General features: G+C 37.0%; 1 protein-coding gene across 3 annotated transcripts in view; it reads right to left on the minus strand.

Moving 5' to 3' along the window:
• The window catches only part of TPK1 (thiamin pyrophosphokinase 1), a 344,192-nt gene that overhangs the window by 271,526 nt on the left and 56,553 nt on the right, over positions 1-16,113 (minus strand). For all 3 annotated transcript variants that reach the window (XM_082400500.1, XM_082400498.1, XM_082400499.1), the window contains exon 3: positions 12,542-12,613. In XM_082400500.1, the coding sequence (XP_082256626.1) occupies positions 12,542-12,613 (72 nt within the window). The remainder of the gene's footprint in view (positions 1-12,541; positions 12,614-16,113) is intronic.

The following is a 16,113-nucleotide window of genomic DNA, read 5'->3' on the forward strand; positions in this document are numbered from 1 at the left end:
AACTTTCAGATGCAGCTTGCCTTCAAACAACCTATTACAAAGGAGAAGCCACTAAGCAAGGTGGGACAAAAAATTAACACACACAGGAACACTAATATTTATCTAACACATAACAGTCTTTAGAGATCAAACTCTAAAGCAAGGTGGGGTAAAAATAAATGTTTGCAGATTCTTAAGGGTAAAATACACTACACAACGTGGGGGAAATGGAGGTAAGTCACACCATGTTTCTCTGATTGCTTCTCAAAGCCTGCTCTTTCAGAAGTCCTTCAAACTAACTGAATAAGCTCTATATAACAAAAATGGAGAAAAGCCATCATGGAGAGCCTTTATGTCTCCATAACAAATTTCCGGGAAGCACTGTTGTACATGACAACATCTGCATTTCAGGGAAGGCCATCTAAGACCCGAATACTTTGATTGGGAGAATGACAGGACACCTTCTAAAGAGCTGAACACCATCAACTTTAAGAAATGCAAAATGTTGAATTCCCTCCTGGACAGTTAACCCAAAGGTGATGCTTTACTTTTATCTAGGTTTACGCAGTATTCCACTATCAGCTTCGTGCAGAGATAGAATGCTTCGGGTTTGTGTTTTTTTGTTGTTTTTTTTGTTTGTTTTTTTCCACTTTTACTTTATTTCAGTAAGGATACCTCACCACAAAGGTACTACTCAGCCTCCCTAGCAAGGATAACTATTAATAATGTGCTCATACTCTTCTAACTAATCACACGCCAGGCTCACTTCACTGGGCTTAACGTCAGCAAGTGTGTGTGTGTAAGTTAAACATGGAGCAAGTGTAAGTAAATAAATGAATGAGTTAAAAAAAAATATATATATATATATATATATATATAAACGTAAGTAGCCATACTGACTTGAAGCCATTTTCTAGTTACATTAAAAACCGACATACCAGTTAGGACACAGATCTAAATAGCAGAAAAAAACAGAGTAAAACAAGCAGTCAAAATGTCTACACTAACTGCCATAAAGGATACAGAGTCACGTGGCCTGGCAATCACTATTTTCGGGTCATTTTCCTAGGTAGTCATAGCATTTCATCTATTACCCTAATAGATGGGTAAAAATACATATAAAAATCATTTCATGGGCAATAATGAAAAAGAAAAAAATGCAAGCATAAAACAAATAATGAAGGGAATATTAAATAGTTAATGGGGACTGACACTTTTTCATTATAAAAAGTGATGTTTTAAATTTTTACAATGTGCACATATTGTATAATTAAAGATTAAAATCCATGGAAAAACTGAAGCATTTATATTCTCAAAAATAAGGTTAACCTACTGTTCTCACAAAGAAATTATTTTAAAGAAAGGAGCATTATAAGCATTACAGTAAAAATATATGATAAATCTCTTTAGAAACTAATGTTAGAAGATAAGGATATTGCTTAATTGCATAATTTTATATCCTTCTCTATAATAAAAGATATACCTTAACCATAATACCTTAATGGACAAAGAGGATATATTCCAATGACACATTTGTTAGCACTTCAACTGTCAAAGACATAAAACCAAAGAGGCAAAAAAGGAATACATTCTTGCACATGAGCTATGAGGAAAGAAGATGAGATTAATGAAAATAGCAGTTCTGATTGGTTATAGTAGGAAATACAAAATAAGCATCTGGGAGTCTTCGAGCAGAGGGAAAAAAATGATTGACAGAGCTCCAATTTAGCTGAAGTAGAAAAGGGACCCAACCTAGGCTGAAAACCAAAGAGGAATCTGGGGAGGGGGAGGGAGAGCGTGCACCTGCATCCATCTGTTGCCCGCTAACTGGTTCACACCAGGGCAAGAGGATTTCCAGGATCTAGAAAGCACCAAAGACAGACACTGACCTTCAGCAATTGCTAGGATGACCTACAATAGCTGCCCCCAGGCTAGTGTCACAGAACTAGGAGGAAAACACCATCAGCTAAACACTCTGTATCCTTCTTCAAGAAGCTTATTCTCAAGGAGGGATCAGGTGATATTTATAAGTAAAAGAAACAAAGTACAAATACTAGGGAGAAAATCTCTACCTGGGCACGTTAAGGAAGGCTTTGTACACAAGAGGTGGCATTTGAGTTGGACATTTAAGGATGAGTTGAAGTTTGTAAGATGAATAAGTAAAAATCTATTTCAGGCACAAAAAAAGAAGGCAGTTCTATTATATCCAACACTAAATACATAGGATGGGGTAGTAATGAAAGATGAGGCCATAGATAAAACTATATTAGAAACACACTCTTAAAAAAAAAAAAAGATGGGCTAGGACTAGCCCTTTCAGAGTCAGCTTTAGGAACAACCCTATGATGATTCTGAAATTTCAAGGTGATTATCAAAAAGTATGTTTCCCTTGAACTTCCTCTAACAGGGATAATGTATACAAATACATATAATAGGAATAAAATAGCTACTGATACCAAGTTTATTAAAGCTACCAACCAATTCAACCAATCTACACATAAAAAGTGCAAGTATCCAATTTCTCTTATTTCAATGAGAATAAACAAAACGGACACCAGAAGTGAGGTAAGAAAGTCCCACAGAATGGAGAAATGGTATAGTAGAAGAGCAAAGGAAGAGGAAAACTTAATATAAATTTCTTAACTTTGGTTTGACCTTAAACATCAAATAATCAGGGGAAAAGAGGCTTACAGAGTCCTGGGGTGCATAATTCATGAAGGAAAGGGTCAGTACAACAAGGTGCGTTATAGCAGATTTCCACTTCACCTTAAAACTTAAATCTGATGGCAATACTAATCACTAGCACAATATCAGTATAATTAGCAGGGTAAGTCACGATTTTGTTAACAAATGTTTTACTCAGCTAAGATGTTTTTGTTTAAAAACAGAAAAGAATACAGATGTGAGCAAAGTAGATGCAATTAATCAAATGCTACAATAATTTCACAGCTGTTGAGAAGCAGGGATAGATCAAGTTCCATCTGAGGCCTTGTGGCTCTTGAAGAAGATGCCGCCTTCAAGAACAGGTTGTACCTGTGTCCCTCCCACCCACCCCCCACCCCCGCATGCTCTCCATTCCAGCCACAACCCAGAGCCCACAATTCTGTCTCCAGCTTCAAGCCCAATGCCTGGCACAGAAGGGCCACAACAGGTATCAGTCACTTACAAACAGAACAGAAGGGGAAGCAATGATACTATAAAATCAAAGAGCTTGATTATATTTCAATTCATGAAATGCCACATGTGCCTCCCTTTAACCTGTAACACCTACCAAATTTGTCAAATATTTCATGACTTAAGCCTCATCCAAAATGAACAGAGTATGTTCCCATACCTTGATATGGTCTTAAGACTGGTTACCAGGGAAATAAAAGAAAGAAATCAAGTGAAGGAAAGTAATTCCTTATTAGGGAAAAAAGGTGTGAGACCATAGATAAACACCTGACACTGACATAATCTGATAATCAATTCATAATCCGATTAACGTGGTCACTACTGTTCTGTGGGTCAAATGGAAGAGGCAGGGAGAGGTTATGAACTCGTGAAAAATGAGGACATACTTTAAGAAGTCAAACTCCTAGAAATTTGATATATAATCAATCTATGTAAACTTATCCCAGCTAAATGAATGTCTGTTGGGTTTCTTATTTCTTTTTTGTATTTCAATTTTATGTAGTTTGGAGAGCTCTCCTACTATCTCTGAGGACCCTGGTAAGCCTGGTGACCCCAAGATGAGAAACACTGAACCACAACAAGAAATAAACAGAGCTGTTCAAACACAGACATCCCTATCTCTTTCATTTACTATATATGTCAGTGTGAAAAAGGCATTTACTGGAAGAGAAAGCCTGACTCAAAAAAAAAAAAAAAAAAAGGGAGAGAAAGAGGTTAAGAAGGCTCCAACCATTGGTTCAAGATGGCGGAGCAGAAGGACGTGCTCTCATTCCCTCTTTCGAGAACACCGGAATCACAACTAACTGCTGAACAATCATCCACGGGAAGACACTAGAACTCACCAAAAAAGATACCCCACATCCAAAGACAAAGGAGAAGCCACAATGAGACGGTAGGAGGGGCGCAATCACAAAATCAAATCCCGTAACCGCTGGGTGGGTGACTCACAAACTGGAGAACACTTATACCACAGAAGTCCACCCACTGGAGTGAAGGTTCTGAGCCCCATGTCAGGCTTCCCACCTGGGGGTCTGGCAACGGGAGGAGGAATTCCTAGAGAATCAGATTCCTAGAGAATCAGGCTAGCAGGATTTGACTACAGGACTTCGACAGGACTGGGAGAAACAGAGACTCCACTCTTGGAGGGCACACACAAAGCAGTGTGTGCACTGGGACCCTGGGTAGGCTCCACTGTTGGGTCGCCTCAGACCAAACAACCAACAGGGAGGGAACCCAGCCCCACCCATCAGCAGACAAGCATTAAAGTTTTACTGAGCTCTGCCCATCAGAGCAACAGCCAGTTCTACCCACCACCAGTCCCTCCCATCAGGAAACTTCCACAAGCCTCTTAGAGAGCCTCATCCACCAGAGGGCAGACAGCAGAAGCAAGAAGAACTACAATCCTGCAGCCTGTGGAACAAAACCCACATTCACACAAAGATAGACAAGATGAAAAGGCTGAGGGCTATGTACCAGATGAAGAAACAAGATAAAACCCCAGAAAAACAACTAAATGAAGTGGAGATAGGCAACCTTCCAGAAAAAGAATTCAGAATAATGATAGTGAAGATGATCCAGGACCTCGGAAAAAGAATGGAGGCAAAGATCGAGAAGATGCAAGAAATGTTTAACAAAGATCTAGAAGAACTAAAGAACAAACAAACAGAGATGAACAATACAGTAACTGAAATGAAAACTACACTAGAAGGAATCAATAGCAGAATAACTGAGGCAGAAGAACGGATAAGTGACCTGGAAGACAGAATGGTGGAATTCACTGCCACAGAACAGAATAAAGAAAAAAGAATGAAAAGAAATGAAGGCAGCCTAAGAGACCTCTGGGACAACATTAAATGCAACAACATTCACATTACAGGGATCTCAGAAGGAGAAGAGAGAGAGAAAGGACCAGAGAAAATATTTGAAGAGATTACAGTCGAAAACTTCCCTAACATGGGAAAGGAAATAGCCACCCAAGTCCAGGAAGCGCAGAGAGTCCCATACAGGATAAACCCAAGGAGAAACACGCCAAGACACACAGTAATCAAACTGGCAAAAATTAAAGACAACGAAAAATTATTGAAAGAAGCAAGGGAAAAACGACAAATAACATACAAGAGAACTCCAATAAGGTTAACAGCTGATTTCTCAGCAGAAACTCTACAAGCCAGAAGGGAGTGACACGATATACTTAAAGTGATGAAAGGGAAGAATCTACAACCAAGATTACTCATTACTCTACCCACGAAGGATCTCATTCAGATTCAGTGGAGAAATTAAAAGCTTTACAGACAAGCAAAAGCTAAGAGAATTCAGCACCACCAAACCAGCTCTACAACAAATGCTAAAGGAACTTCTCTAAGTGGGAAACACAAGAGAAGAAAAGGACCTACAAAAACAAACCCACAACAATTAAGAAAATGGTAATAGGGACATACATATCAATAATCACCTTAAAGGTGAAAGGATTAAATGCTGCAACCAAAAGACACAGGCTTGCTGAATGGATATAAAAACAGGATCCATACATATGCTGTCTACAAGAGACCCACTTCAGACCTAGGGACACATACAGACTGAAAGTGAGTGGATGGAAAAAGATATTCCATACAACTGGAAATCAAAAGAAAGCTGGAGTAGCGATACTCATATCACATAAAATAGACTTTAAAATAAAGAATGTTACAAGAGACAAGGAAGGACACTACATAATGACAAGGGATCAATCCAAGAAGAAGATATAACAATTATAAATATATATGCACCCAACACAGGAGCACCTCAATACATAAGGCAACTGCTAACAGCTATAAAAGAGGAAATCAACAGTAACACAATTAACAGTGGGGGACTTTAACACCTCACTTACACCAAAGGACAGATCATCCAAACAGAAAATTAATAAGGAAACACAAGCTTTAAATGACACAACAGACCAGACAGATTTAATTGATATTTATAAGACATTCCATCCAAAAACGGCAGATTACACTTTCTTCTCAAGTGCGCACGGAACATTCTCCAGGATAGGTCACATCATGGGTCACAAAATCAAGCTCAGTAAATTTAAGAAAACTGAAATCATACCAAGCATCTTTTCTGACCACAACGCTAAGAGATCAGAAATCAATTACAGGGAAAAAAACGTAAAAAACACCAACACATGGAGGCTAAACAATACGTTACTAAATAACCAAGAGATCACTGAAGAAATCAAAGAGGAAATCAAAAAATACCTAGAGACAAATGACAATGAAAACACGATGATCCAAAACCTATGGGATGCAGCAAAAGCAGTTCTAAGAGGGAAGGTTATAGCTATACAAGCCTACCTCAAGAAACAAGAAAAATCTCAAGTAAACAATCTAACCTTACACCTAAAGGAACTAGAGAAAGAAGAACAAACAAAACCCAAAGTTAGCAGAAGGAAAGAAGTCATAAAGATCAGAGCAAAACTAAATGAAATAGAAAGAAAGAACACAATAGCAAAGATCAATAAAACTAAAAGCTGGTTCTTTGAGAAGATAAACAAAATTGATAAACCATTAGCCAGACTCATCAAGAAAAAGAGGGAGAGGACTCAAATCAATAAAATTAGAAATGAAAAAGGAGAAGTTACAACAGACACTTCAGAAATACAAAGCATCCTAAAAGAATACTACAAGCAACTCTATGCCAAAAAAATGGGCAACCTGGAAGAAATGGACAAATTTTTAGAAAGGTATAACCTTCCAAGACTGAACCAGGAAGAAATAGAAAATATGAACAGACCAATCACAAGTAATGAAATTGAAACTGTGGTTAAAAATCTTCCAACAAACAAAAGTTCAGGACCAGGTGGCTTCATGGGTGAATTCTATCAAACACTTACTGAACAGTTAACATCCATCCTTCTCAAACTCCTCCAAAAAATTGCAGAGGAAGGAACACTCCCAAACTCATTCTATGAAGCCACTATCACCCTGATACCAAAACCAGACAAAGATACTACCAAAAAAGAAAATTACAGACCAATATCACTGATGAATAGAGATGCAAATATCCTCAACAAAATACTAGCAAACAGAATACAACACATTAAAAGGATCATACACAAGTGGGATTTATCCCAGAGATGCAAGGATTCTTCAATATACGAAATCAATCAATGTGATACCCCATAGTAACAAACTGAAGAATAAAAACCATACGATCATCTCAATAGATGCAGAAAAAGCTTTTGACAAAATTCAACACCCATTTATGATAAAAACTCTCCAGAAAGTGGGCATAGAGGGAACCTACCTCAACACAATAAAGGTCATATATGACAAACCCACAGCAAACATCATTCTCAATGGTGATAAACGGAAAGCATTTCCTCTAAGATCAGGAAGGAGACAAGGATGTCCACTCTCACCGCTACTATTCAACATAGTTTTGGAAGTCCTAGCCACGGCAATCAGAGAAGAAAAAGAAATAGAAGGAACACAAATTGGAAAAGAAGAAGTAAAACTGTCACTGTTTGCAGATGACAAGATACTATACATAGAGAATCCTAAAGATGCCACCAGAAAACTACTAGAGTTAATCAATGAATCTGGTAAAGTTGCAGGATACAAAATTAGTGCACAGAAATATCTTGCATTCCTATACACTAATGATGAAAAATCTGAAAGAGCAATTAAGGAAACACTCCCATTTACTATTGCAACAAAAAGAATAAAATACCTAGGAATAAACCTACCTAGGGAGACAAAAGACCTGTATGCAGAAAACTATAAGACACTGATGAAAGAAATTAAAGATGATACCAACAGATGGAGAGATATACCATGTTCTTGGATTGGAACAATCAATATTGTGAAAATGACTATACTACCCAAAGCAATCTACAGACTCAATGCAATCCCTATCAAGTTACCAATGGCATTTTTTACGGAACTAGAACAAAAAATCTTAAAATTTGTATGGAGACACAAAAGACCCCGAATAGCCAAAGCAGTCTTGAGGGAAAAAAACAGAGCTGGAAGAATCAGGATCCCTGACTTCAGACTATACTACAAAGCTACAGTAATCAAGACAATATGGTACTGGCACAAAAACAGAAATACAGATCATTGGAGTAAGATAAAAAGCCCAGAGATAAACCCACGCACCTATGATCAACTAATCTATGATAAAGGAGGCAAGGATATACAATGGAGAAAAGACAGTCTCTTCAATAAGTGGTGCTGGAAAAACTGGACAGATACATGTAAAAGAATGAAATTAGAATACTCCCTAACACCATACACAAAAATAAACTCACAATGGATCTGAGACCTAAGTATAAGACCGGACACTATAAAACTCTTAGAGGAAAACATAGGAAGAACACTCTTTGACATAAATCACAGCAAGATCTTTTTTGATCCACCTCCTAGAGTAATGGAAATAAAAACAAAAATAAACAAATGGGACCTAATGAAACTTCAAAGCTTTTGCACAGCAAAGGAAACCATAAACAGGACGAAAAGACAACCCTCAGAATGGGAGAAAATATTTGCAAACGAATCATCAGACAATGGATTAATCTCCAAAATATATAAACAGCTCATGCAGCTCAATATTAAAAAAACAAACAACCTAATCCAAAAATGGGCCGAAGACCTAAATAGACATTTCTCAAAAGAAGACATACAGATGGCCACGAAGCACATGAAAAGATGCTCAACATCACTAATTATTAGAGAAATGCAAATCAAAACTACAATGAGGTATCACCTCACACCAGTTAGAATGGGCATCATCAGAAAATCTACAAACAACAAGTGCTGTAGAGGGTATGGAGAAAAGGGAACCCTCTTACACTGTTGGTGGGAATGTAAATTGATACAGCCACTATGGAGAACAGTATGGAGGTCCCTTAGAGAACTAAAAATAGAATTACCATATGATCCAGCAATCCCACTACTGGGCATATACCCAGAGAAAACCATAATTCAAAAACACACATGCACCCCAATGTTCATTGCAGCACTATTTACAATAGCCAGGACATGGAAGCAACCTAAATGCCCATCGACAGATGAATGGATAAAGAAGATGTGGTACATATATACAATGGAATATTACTCAGCCATAAAAAGGAACGAAATTGGGTCATTTGTAGAGACATGGATGCATCTATAGACTGTCATACAGAGTGAAGTAAGTCAGAAAGAGAAAAACAAATATCGTATATTAATGCATATATGTGGACCCTAGAAAATGGTACAGATGAAGTGGTTTGCAGGGCAGAAAATGAGACACAGATGCAGAGAACAAACGTACGGACACCAAGGGGGGAAAGCAGAGGGGGTGGGGGTGGTGGTGTGATGAATTGGGAGATTGGGATTGACATGTATATACTGATGTGTATAAAATGGGTGACTAATAAGAACTCGCTGTATAAAAAAATAAAATTAAACTTAAAAAATTAATTAATTAATTAAATGATCAAAAAAATAACCAATTTCAGAAATGCAGTTTTGGAGGTTTGTGTTAAGATTCCTTATGATGGATATTCCATGCTGTATTTTGTCACACCCTTTCTGCTGGATATTTAGGTTATTTCCAGTTTTCTCCCATTATTAATAAGGTTGAGTTTCTTGCTTGTAAACCTTTGGTTACGTCTTTGGTTGCTTCCCCCCGCCCTCCGTTCCGGATGAATTCCCAGAAGTGGAATTACACAATTTAAAGAAATACACTTTCTTTTATGATTCACTGCGTATTGCTAAAAAGGGTGTACATTTCAGTCTTTTATAGACAGTTCATGACTGTGCCCATTCCTCCCCCCCCCAAAAAAAAAAAAAATGGTTAAGAAATCTGAGGGCAATAGTCACAAAGGCCAATAATCTCTGATCGCTACGGAAAGTTAGTGAGAAACTCACTAACTATACTTCTGTCGTTTTATCTATCTACCTACCTACCAAATACTTACTTTATGTCCCCAGATTAAACCCAGAGTACAAAAACGCTAGACATGTAGGGCTATTATTCCAAGGCTTGTGACCAAGAAAATCATTAAAACTTCACGATGCACTAAAGGGAAAACACACTCAAAAACTTTTATAATCTTAATCTCCCTTGAATCCCTCCTTTAGTCATTTAAACTAGACTTTACAACATGCCACTTAAACATTGCAGGAAGAAACTAAAACCTTCAAAGTAGTCTTTCCCCTGAAACGAATCTCAGGAAATACCTACTGAACAGAAGCCCTTGGCCTATAGGTTAAAGGTAAAATATAGATTTTATATAAGAGACTTATATTGTGTAGCAGCCTTCAAATTTTTCTGTGTTTTAGGCTAGCAGTCCAGCTTCCACCCCTTAATTTCTGCTCCTGTCAAATCTTCACATCCACAGAAATTACAGAAAATGTTGTACATATGAGCTCAACAGGAACAGCATGGCAGCCCCCAGCCATGACTTACTTGCTGAAATGAAATCCCAAACCACAAATGCTGACTTCCCTCCCAAACCCACGATGCTGCTTTTTTCTGGGGCTCTCTCTGTTGTGAAAAGCAACAACTCAAGCTCATAGTTTCCCTGTTTCATTGCCTTTACTTGGAAGAACAGCAAGACAAACATAAACCCACAGCCTCTGTTATGAGATTCACAAAAAACCTATCCCTTAGTCTTTGTTAACAGATCTGATTTTTATAATGGTTCATGGCTCCAAAAATGCCAAGAATTATCCTAGAGGCATATATGAAAGAATTTAACACTTCAATAACCTAAAGAAAAGTTATTTTGGAAATGAGAATTATCTAACCATTTCAGTACACAGGACACTTTAGATACCTTTACTTCTCTTCATGTATATTGATACATACTAACCAAGTGTTCATTTTTTTATGCAAATCAAATGATTAGCGGGTTAATGTCAGGCCTGAGACTTTTTCAGATCAAATTTACTGCAGAAAAACTAATGAGACGAAGAACTTCAATCAGCTCAAAAATCTACATCATTTCACACTACGTGCAAAATAGGACCATTAATTCCCCAAAATATGAGCCTTAAGATGTGGTTTTCATTATCCAAGGTTTCCAACAGTTCCTATCAATGAATATTTTGTCTATTTCTAATGTTTGCAGTAAAACACAGTTGCTCACACACTCTCCTAAAATCATCATAAAACCTGATGTAATAAGTTCAGGTAGAAAAGATGTGCCTAAGCAGTTTGCTTTGGTATTTAATTGCAATATCAACCATATTAAATTCTCTCTTTTATTCCTTGTAATTACTAAGCAATTATGCGCCAGACACAGCACTAGGCAAAAGAGATAAAGTGACAAAAAAGACCTTTTGGCCTTATGGTACCCAAATAACTACCTAATTACAAGTAAATGAGTAGTAAGTGTTATGAAAGATAATACTTAAGTAATTGTCCGTGAGGGCAATGTTAGTACAACTATAATGTGAGAGTTTACATTACCCAACTTAAAGATGGCTAAGTTTAGAATACCAAGAGTTTTCATCATGATCCTATTGGACAAGAAAAATTCTTTTCACAAAATCATGTATAATGATTTATTCCCTCTAGTATCACAACTACCTTTGTCCAGATGTGAACTTATTACCATAATACATTTGCACTCTAAGACACACAAGCTTAATGATGAGAATAAAGAATTCTGGGCTGATGAGACAGGATCAGGCATATGCTTCAATATATCACAAATCAAGTTCTTCTGCCTATCATCTGACCCAAAACTTACATTGATAACATAGCAGAAGGATCCCTTTGAAAAAAAATCTCAAGATTTCATTAAAGAAGCACAGAGGTTCAAAACAGCAGATGCTATTTAACATCACTTTCTTGAGTTCATTCCATAAAAATCAAAGAATAATATAAAAGAGTTAATAGAACCTATTTTTGACATGAAACCTCACAGGAGTTTAATTTTGTGAAACTATTCCATTTTTAACTATATTTTTCAGAATCCCTAGAGATTCTAATATATTGGCAACATGTCTTCTGTTTTAATGTTGCAAATCCAGTCACCCTGCAGATACCTAATTACTGAATGCCGGAATGAGGGAGGCTTGTGGATGCTTTTTGCTGTCACTGGTGCCAAAAATATTTACACTTGAACAAATACTTGTTGAGTACTCAGGATAAACATCCATACAGTAGTTAACGATATGCAATAGAGTGATGCTACATTGTTAATTCTGTCCCTGGAGGTCCACGCTGTGGAAACCACATGTATAAATAGGTTAACGGAGAAGCAAAAATGGATTCTTCTGATAATTCAATAATTAAATCACCTTATTTTAAATTCCACTTTTGGTATTCCAGCTGGGTTCTGGGATATTTAACAGTCACATTAGTCCCAAGTAGAGTAAGAAAGCAAAGAAATATAAATGCTAATTAAGGTTACCTTTGCACCAAAGATGACGAAAACATTTGTCCAAAGGCTGATTCAGAATCACAAGGCAGTATTTCAAACTCCCTATGGGGAAAAAAAAGCAAAATAAAGTAAACAAGTGAACCAAGTCTTTCATTCCCCTCATATGATTCTGGAATCATACTCTCTTAAACCAGATTTGCAGTCTACACAGAGCTAAATTTTAATCACAGCTAATTTCTTACACCTGAATTTTAAAAGATACCATAGGTTAATTGGATCTACTTTATTCAATATGTCCATCACATTACTATATTGCTGAGAAATTTATCATAAAAATAGTTTATCATAAAGACAATTGGGTACGCTTCTTTTTGTACAGGGTGTGCAGCAAAAATGCCCTTGATGTGAATTCTTATCCTTTTGATATATGTAACACTTTGATTCAAGTACCCTTCTGCCTGGCTGGTCTGCTATCATCTTGACGTTGTTTGTCAAGCAGCGTGGGTCTAATGGGTGTGTACTTTCACATGCATTTTCATCCTCATTTATTCATATTCTCTCCTTCACTTTCATTCTCTCCCTCCACCCAGAGTTATCTTGAACTCTCCAATGTAAAACTTTGTTTCCACAAAATCCTACTAGTTCTTTTCATGACTCTTTTATTCCAAGTGTTTAGATGACACTCAAAAGACTAAGAAAGATGGAAAAAAGTTACTTCTCCAACAATCGTTTCAAGCCTTTTATAATGTACTGTAAATAGTGCAAAGCAGAATGCAATCAGGCTGTTGAAAATCTGTCATTCAGCTCAGTCCAAGCACTCCATTTCATTTATGGAAAGAAATGTTTGTTTGGTGATAAGAAAAATTAACTTTTTTTTTAAAGCAATCTCAGTGTTAGAAATGGAACAAGATAAGGAAATGAAAAGAGGATGGCATCGTCCACAGCAAACGTTATTAAGTGCCGATTATATACCAGGCACTAGGAGTGCAAAGAGGAATAAGATTACAGGGTATCTGCGAGATAAGACATTTACAATAAAGACGATTTATTCCACAATACAGTACAACACAAGGATATGAGGAGTGCTGGGTAACAGATAAATGAATGTGGCAGAAGTTCAAAGCCTAGAAAGTCAGTAAGATCTGGAGTCATCCTAGAAATCTTTGTGATATGCAGATTTTTGAACTTGATCTTAAAAAGAAGTAGCTGGACAGAATAAAGCAAAGGGCATTCCAGACAAGGAAAACAACACACAGGAAGCTGCTATCCTTTGCCAGTAGGACTGTTACCATGGAAAGTTTAGGAAGCAACACCCTAATGACGTGCACCTAAGACATGAATACTAACATCCCAGATTTTAGACATGCTGTTTAGGATGACGGAGGAATTTCAATCGAGGCACCAGGAAGTATTTAGAGTGATAGAGAAATGAGTAGTAAAGGCAATTTATGTATAACGGGGGATCATCCATACAGAGATGATAGCTAAAGGTCAAAGCACAGACACAAGCTGAGATACTACAAAGAAAGAGCAGAGAGAGAAAAGAACAAATTACGAACACAAAATCGTCATGTTTTGCTCACCGTTACAGAACAGAAGGACGTCAACAAAGGAAATACAGAAGAAAAAGCCAGAAAGGTAAAAGAACTAAGAGGGTAATTCCAAGAATGTGCCGTCAATAACAGCATGCTAAGGCGACGTCACGGAGACTAGACAATGAGAAAAGGCCAACGAGGGTGGGAAAATCTCAAAGAAAAGTAAAAATTCACGGAGGCAGCCTCAAGATAGTAAAGAGAACAAGGAGTTAGAAAACTGAGAGATGCCTCTTCTTAAAAAGTAAAAACTGAACTGTGAGAAATGGGGGAAAAAGGCAGCATAGCCCAGAGAAGGTATTTTAAATATAGAAAATATTATATTCGAATTAGGAGGAGGGAAGTAAGAGAGAGAAGGGAAATAATCTATTTATTCATTTAACAGGTATTTATAGAGCACAAAGTAGTCTTGTTCAGGAATCAGCACTCCCTCCCCCCTCCCCCTGCCCTGTGGCTTACATACTATTGATAAAAACAGGTGTTGAGATTGAGGCACAGGATGACCTGCCACAGAGACATACAAAATTGAGGTAGAGGCAGAGCACGGTCAATTTATTTATAAGAAAGTAAACAAGAAACAAAGTGAAGATGTGGAAGTCAAATGGAACATTTAAAACGACTGCTCTAAGAAACGGACTACAGGAGCTGAGAGTCCACAGGTTTAAAAACAGGAATTCAGTTGGGGTTAACTAACAGGCATAGGACATCAGATCTGCCTATAATTCAGGACTTTTCCCACCAATTCTTTTTTTTTTTTTTTTTAGGGCAGGCAGATTCTTAACGACTGTGCCACCAGGGAAGCCCTGTTTCCTCTTTTGAGAGAAGAAAATACATAGATTTAAACTCACAGAAGAACTGTGTACCATGAACTAATTCTGATTATACCGTATCAAGAGTCAAACCCACACAAGTGGAAATCTTACTAAACTCAGGGTAGGTGAACATTTTTATCCCATGGGCACTGTGGGCTTTTTAGAGAATTCAAGAGCAATGCCTACAGTCAGTAGGCAGATATTTGACACCAGTAAATGATGTGCACTAGGTCGCAGGTAAGCACTCTGACACACAACACCTTAGTGGCATTAATCAGATCCAGGTCCAGGTGAAGTAAACAGAAAAGGTCAGGTTTCTCTACTACTCCTTCTTTTTTCTTTTTTCATGGAATGATATCTACACAAAATAGTCTATAAGCAAGGGTATCCAAAGGGTTTGTTTTTTATTTTTAATATAAAAAGAATGAAAACAATCCATTAGTGGTGGCCTTTGCTATGGCCCACACAGTGGAACAGCTCTATGTTATTTATTGTGGAAAAACCTCCAAGATAAAAATAAGTGGAAAAAGCAAATAAATGGATATGTTACACAACCATGTGTGTAAAAATTTTTAAATATACATGTATTTTTGCAAATGCCAAGAATGTCAAAGAAGAAAACTGTTAGCTGGAGCACGAAAACAGAAGGGAGCATTACTTTTTACCTGTTAATCTTTCGTATGAATTTGGTACCCTGAGCTTATATTATTAAAAAAGAAAAAAGTAAAATAAACAAGTTTAACTGACGGAAAGAAAAGAATCCTTCCCAGGCAATGTCCACCACCCCAAATAAGATGGTAGCCAACAATCTTTAAATACCACATTGGAACATAACAAAGAGTCACTAAAATAACAGAGTATTTAGGTTTCAGAGTAAGAATTAAGAGCAGATAATTTGTGTAACACTATCTAGCTTTCTTTCCTCCCAAAATTATCAAGTAATTTATGCTAATTAGACTAAGTGGATTTAAAAGTCCTTTAAAAAGCTAGGAAAAGAGACTTACAACAGGATTCTCAGGACAGCAAAGGGAGATGTGATTTACTCTGTTTCAAAGAGCAAAACAGAGAGTGTTTTCCTCCACTGAAATATGTTGTAGAGAACTTAGAAAATATTTGTTCTTCAAAGCTTAGGATAAGATTTTTATAAATCAATGTTATACTTAAGAATTTACCCATGTCCCAATTCCCAATTCTATTA

This window comes from Balaenoptera borealis (genome assembly GCF_965194805.1).
Source record: "Balaenoptera borealis genome assembly, chromosome: 7".
Classification (NCBI taxonomy): Eukaryota; Metazoa; Chordata; class Mammalia; order Artiodactyla; family Balaenopteridae; genus Balaenoptera; species Balaenoptera borealis.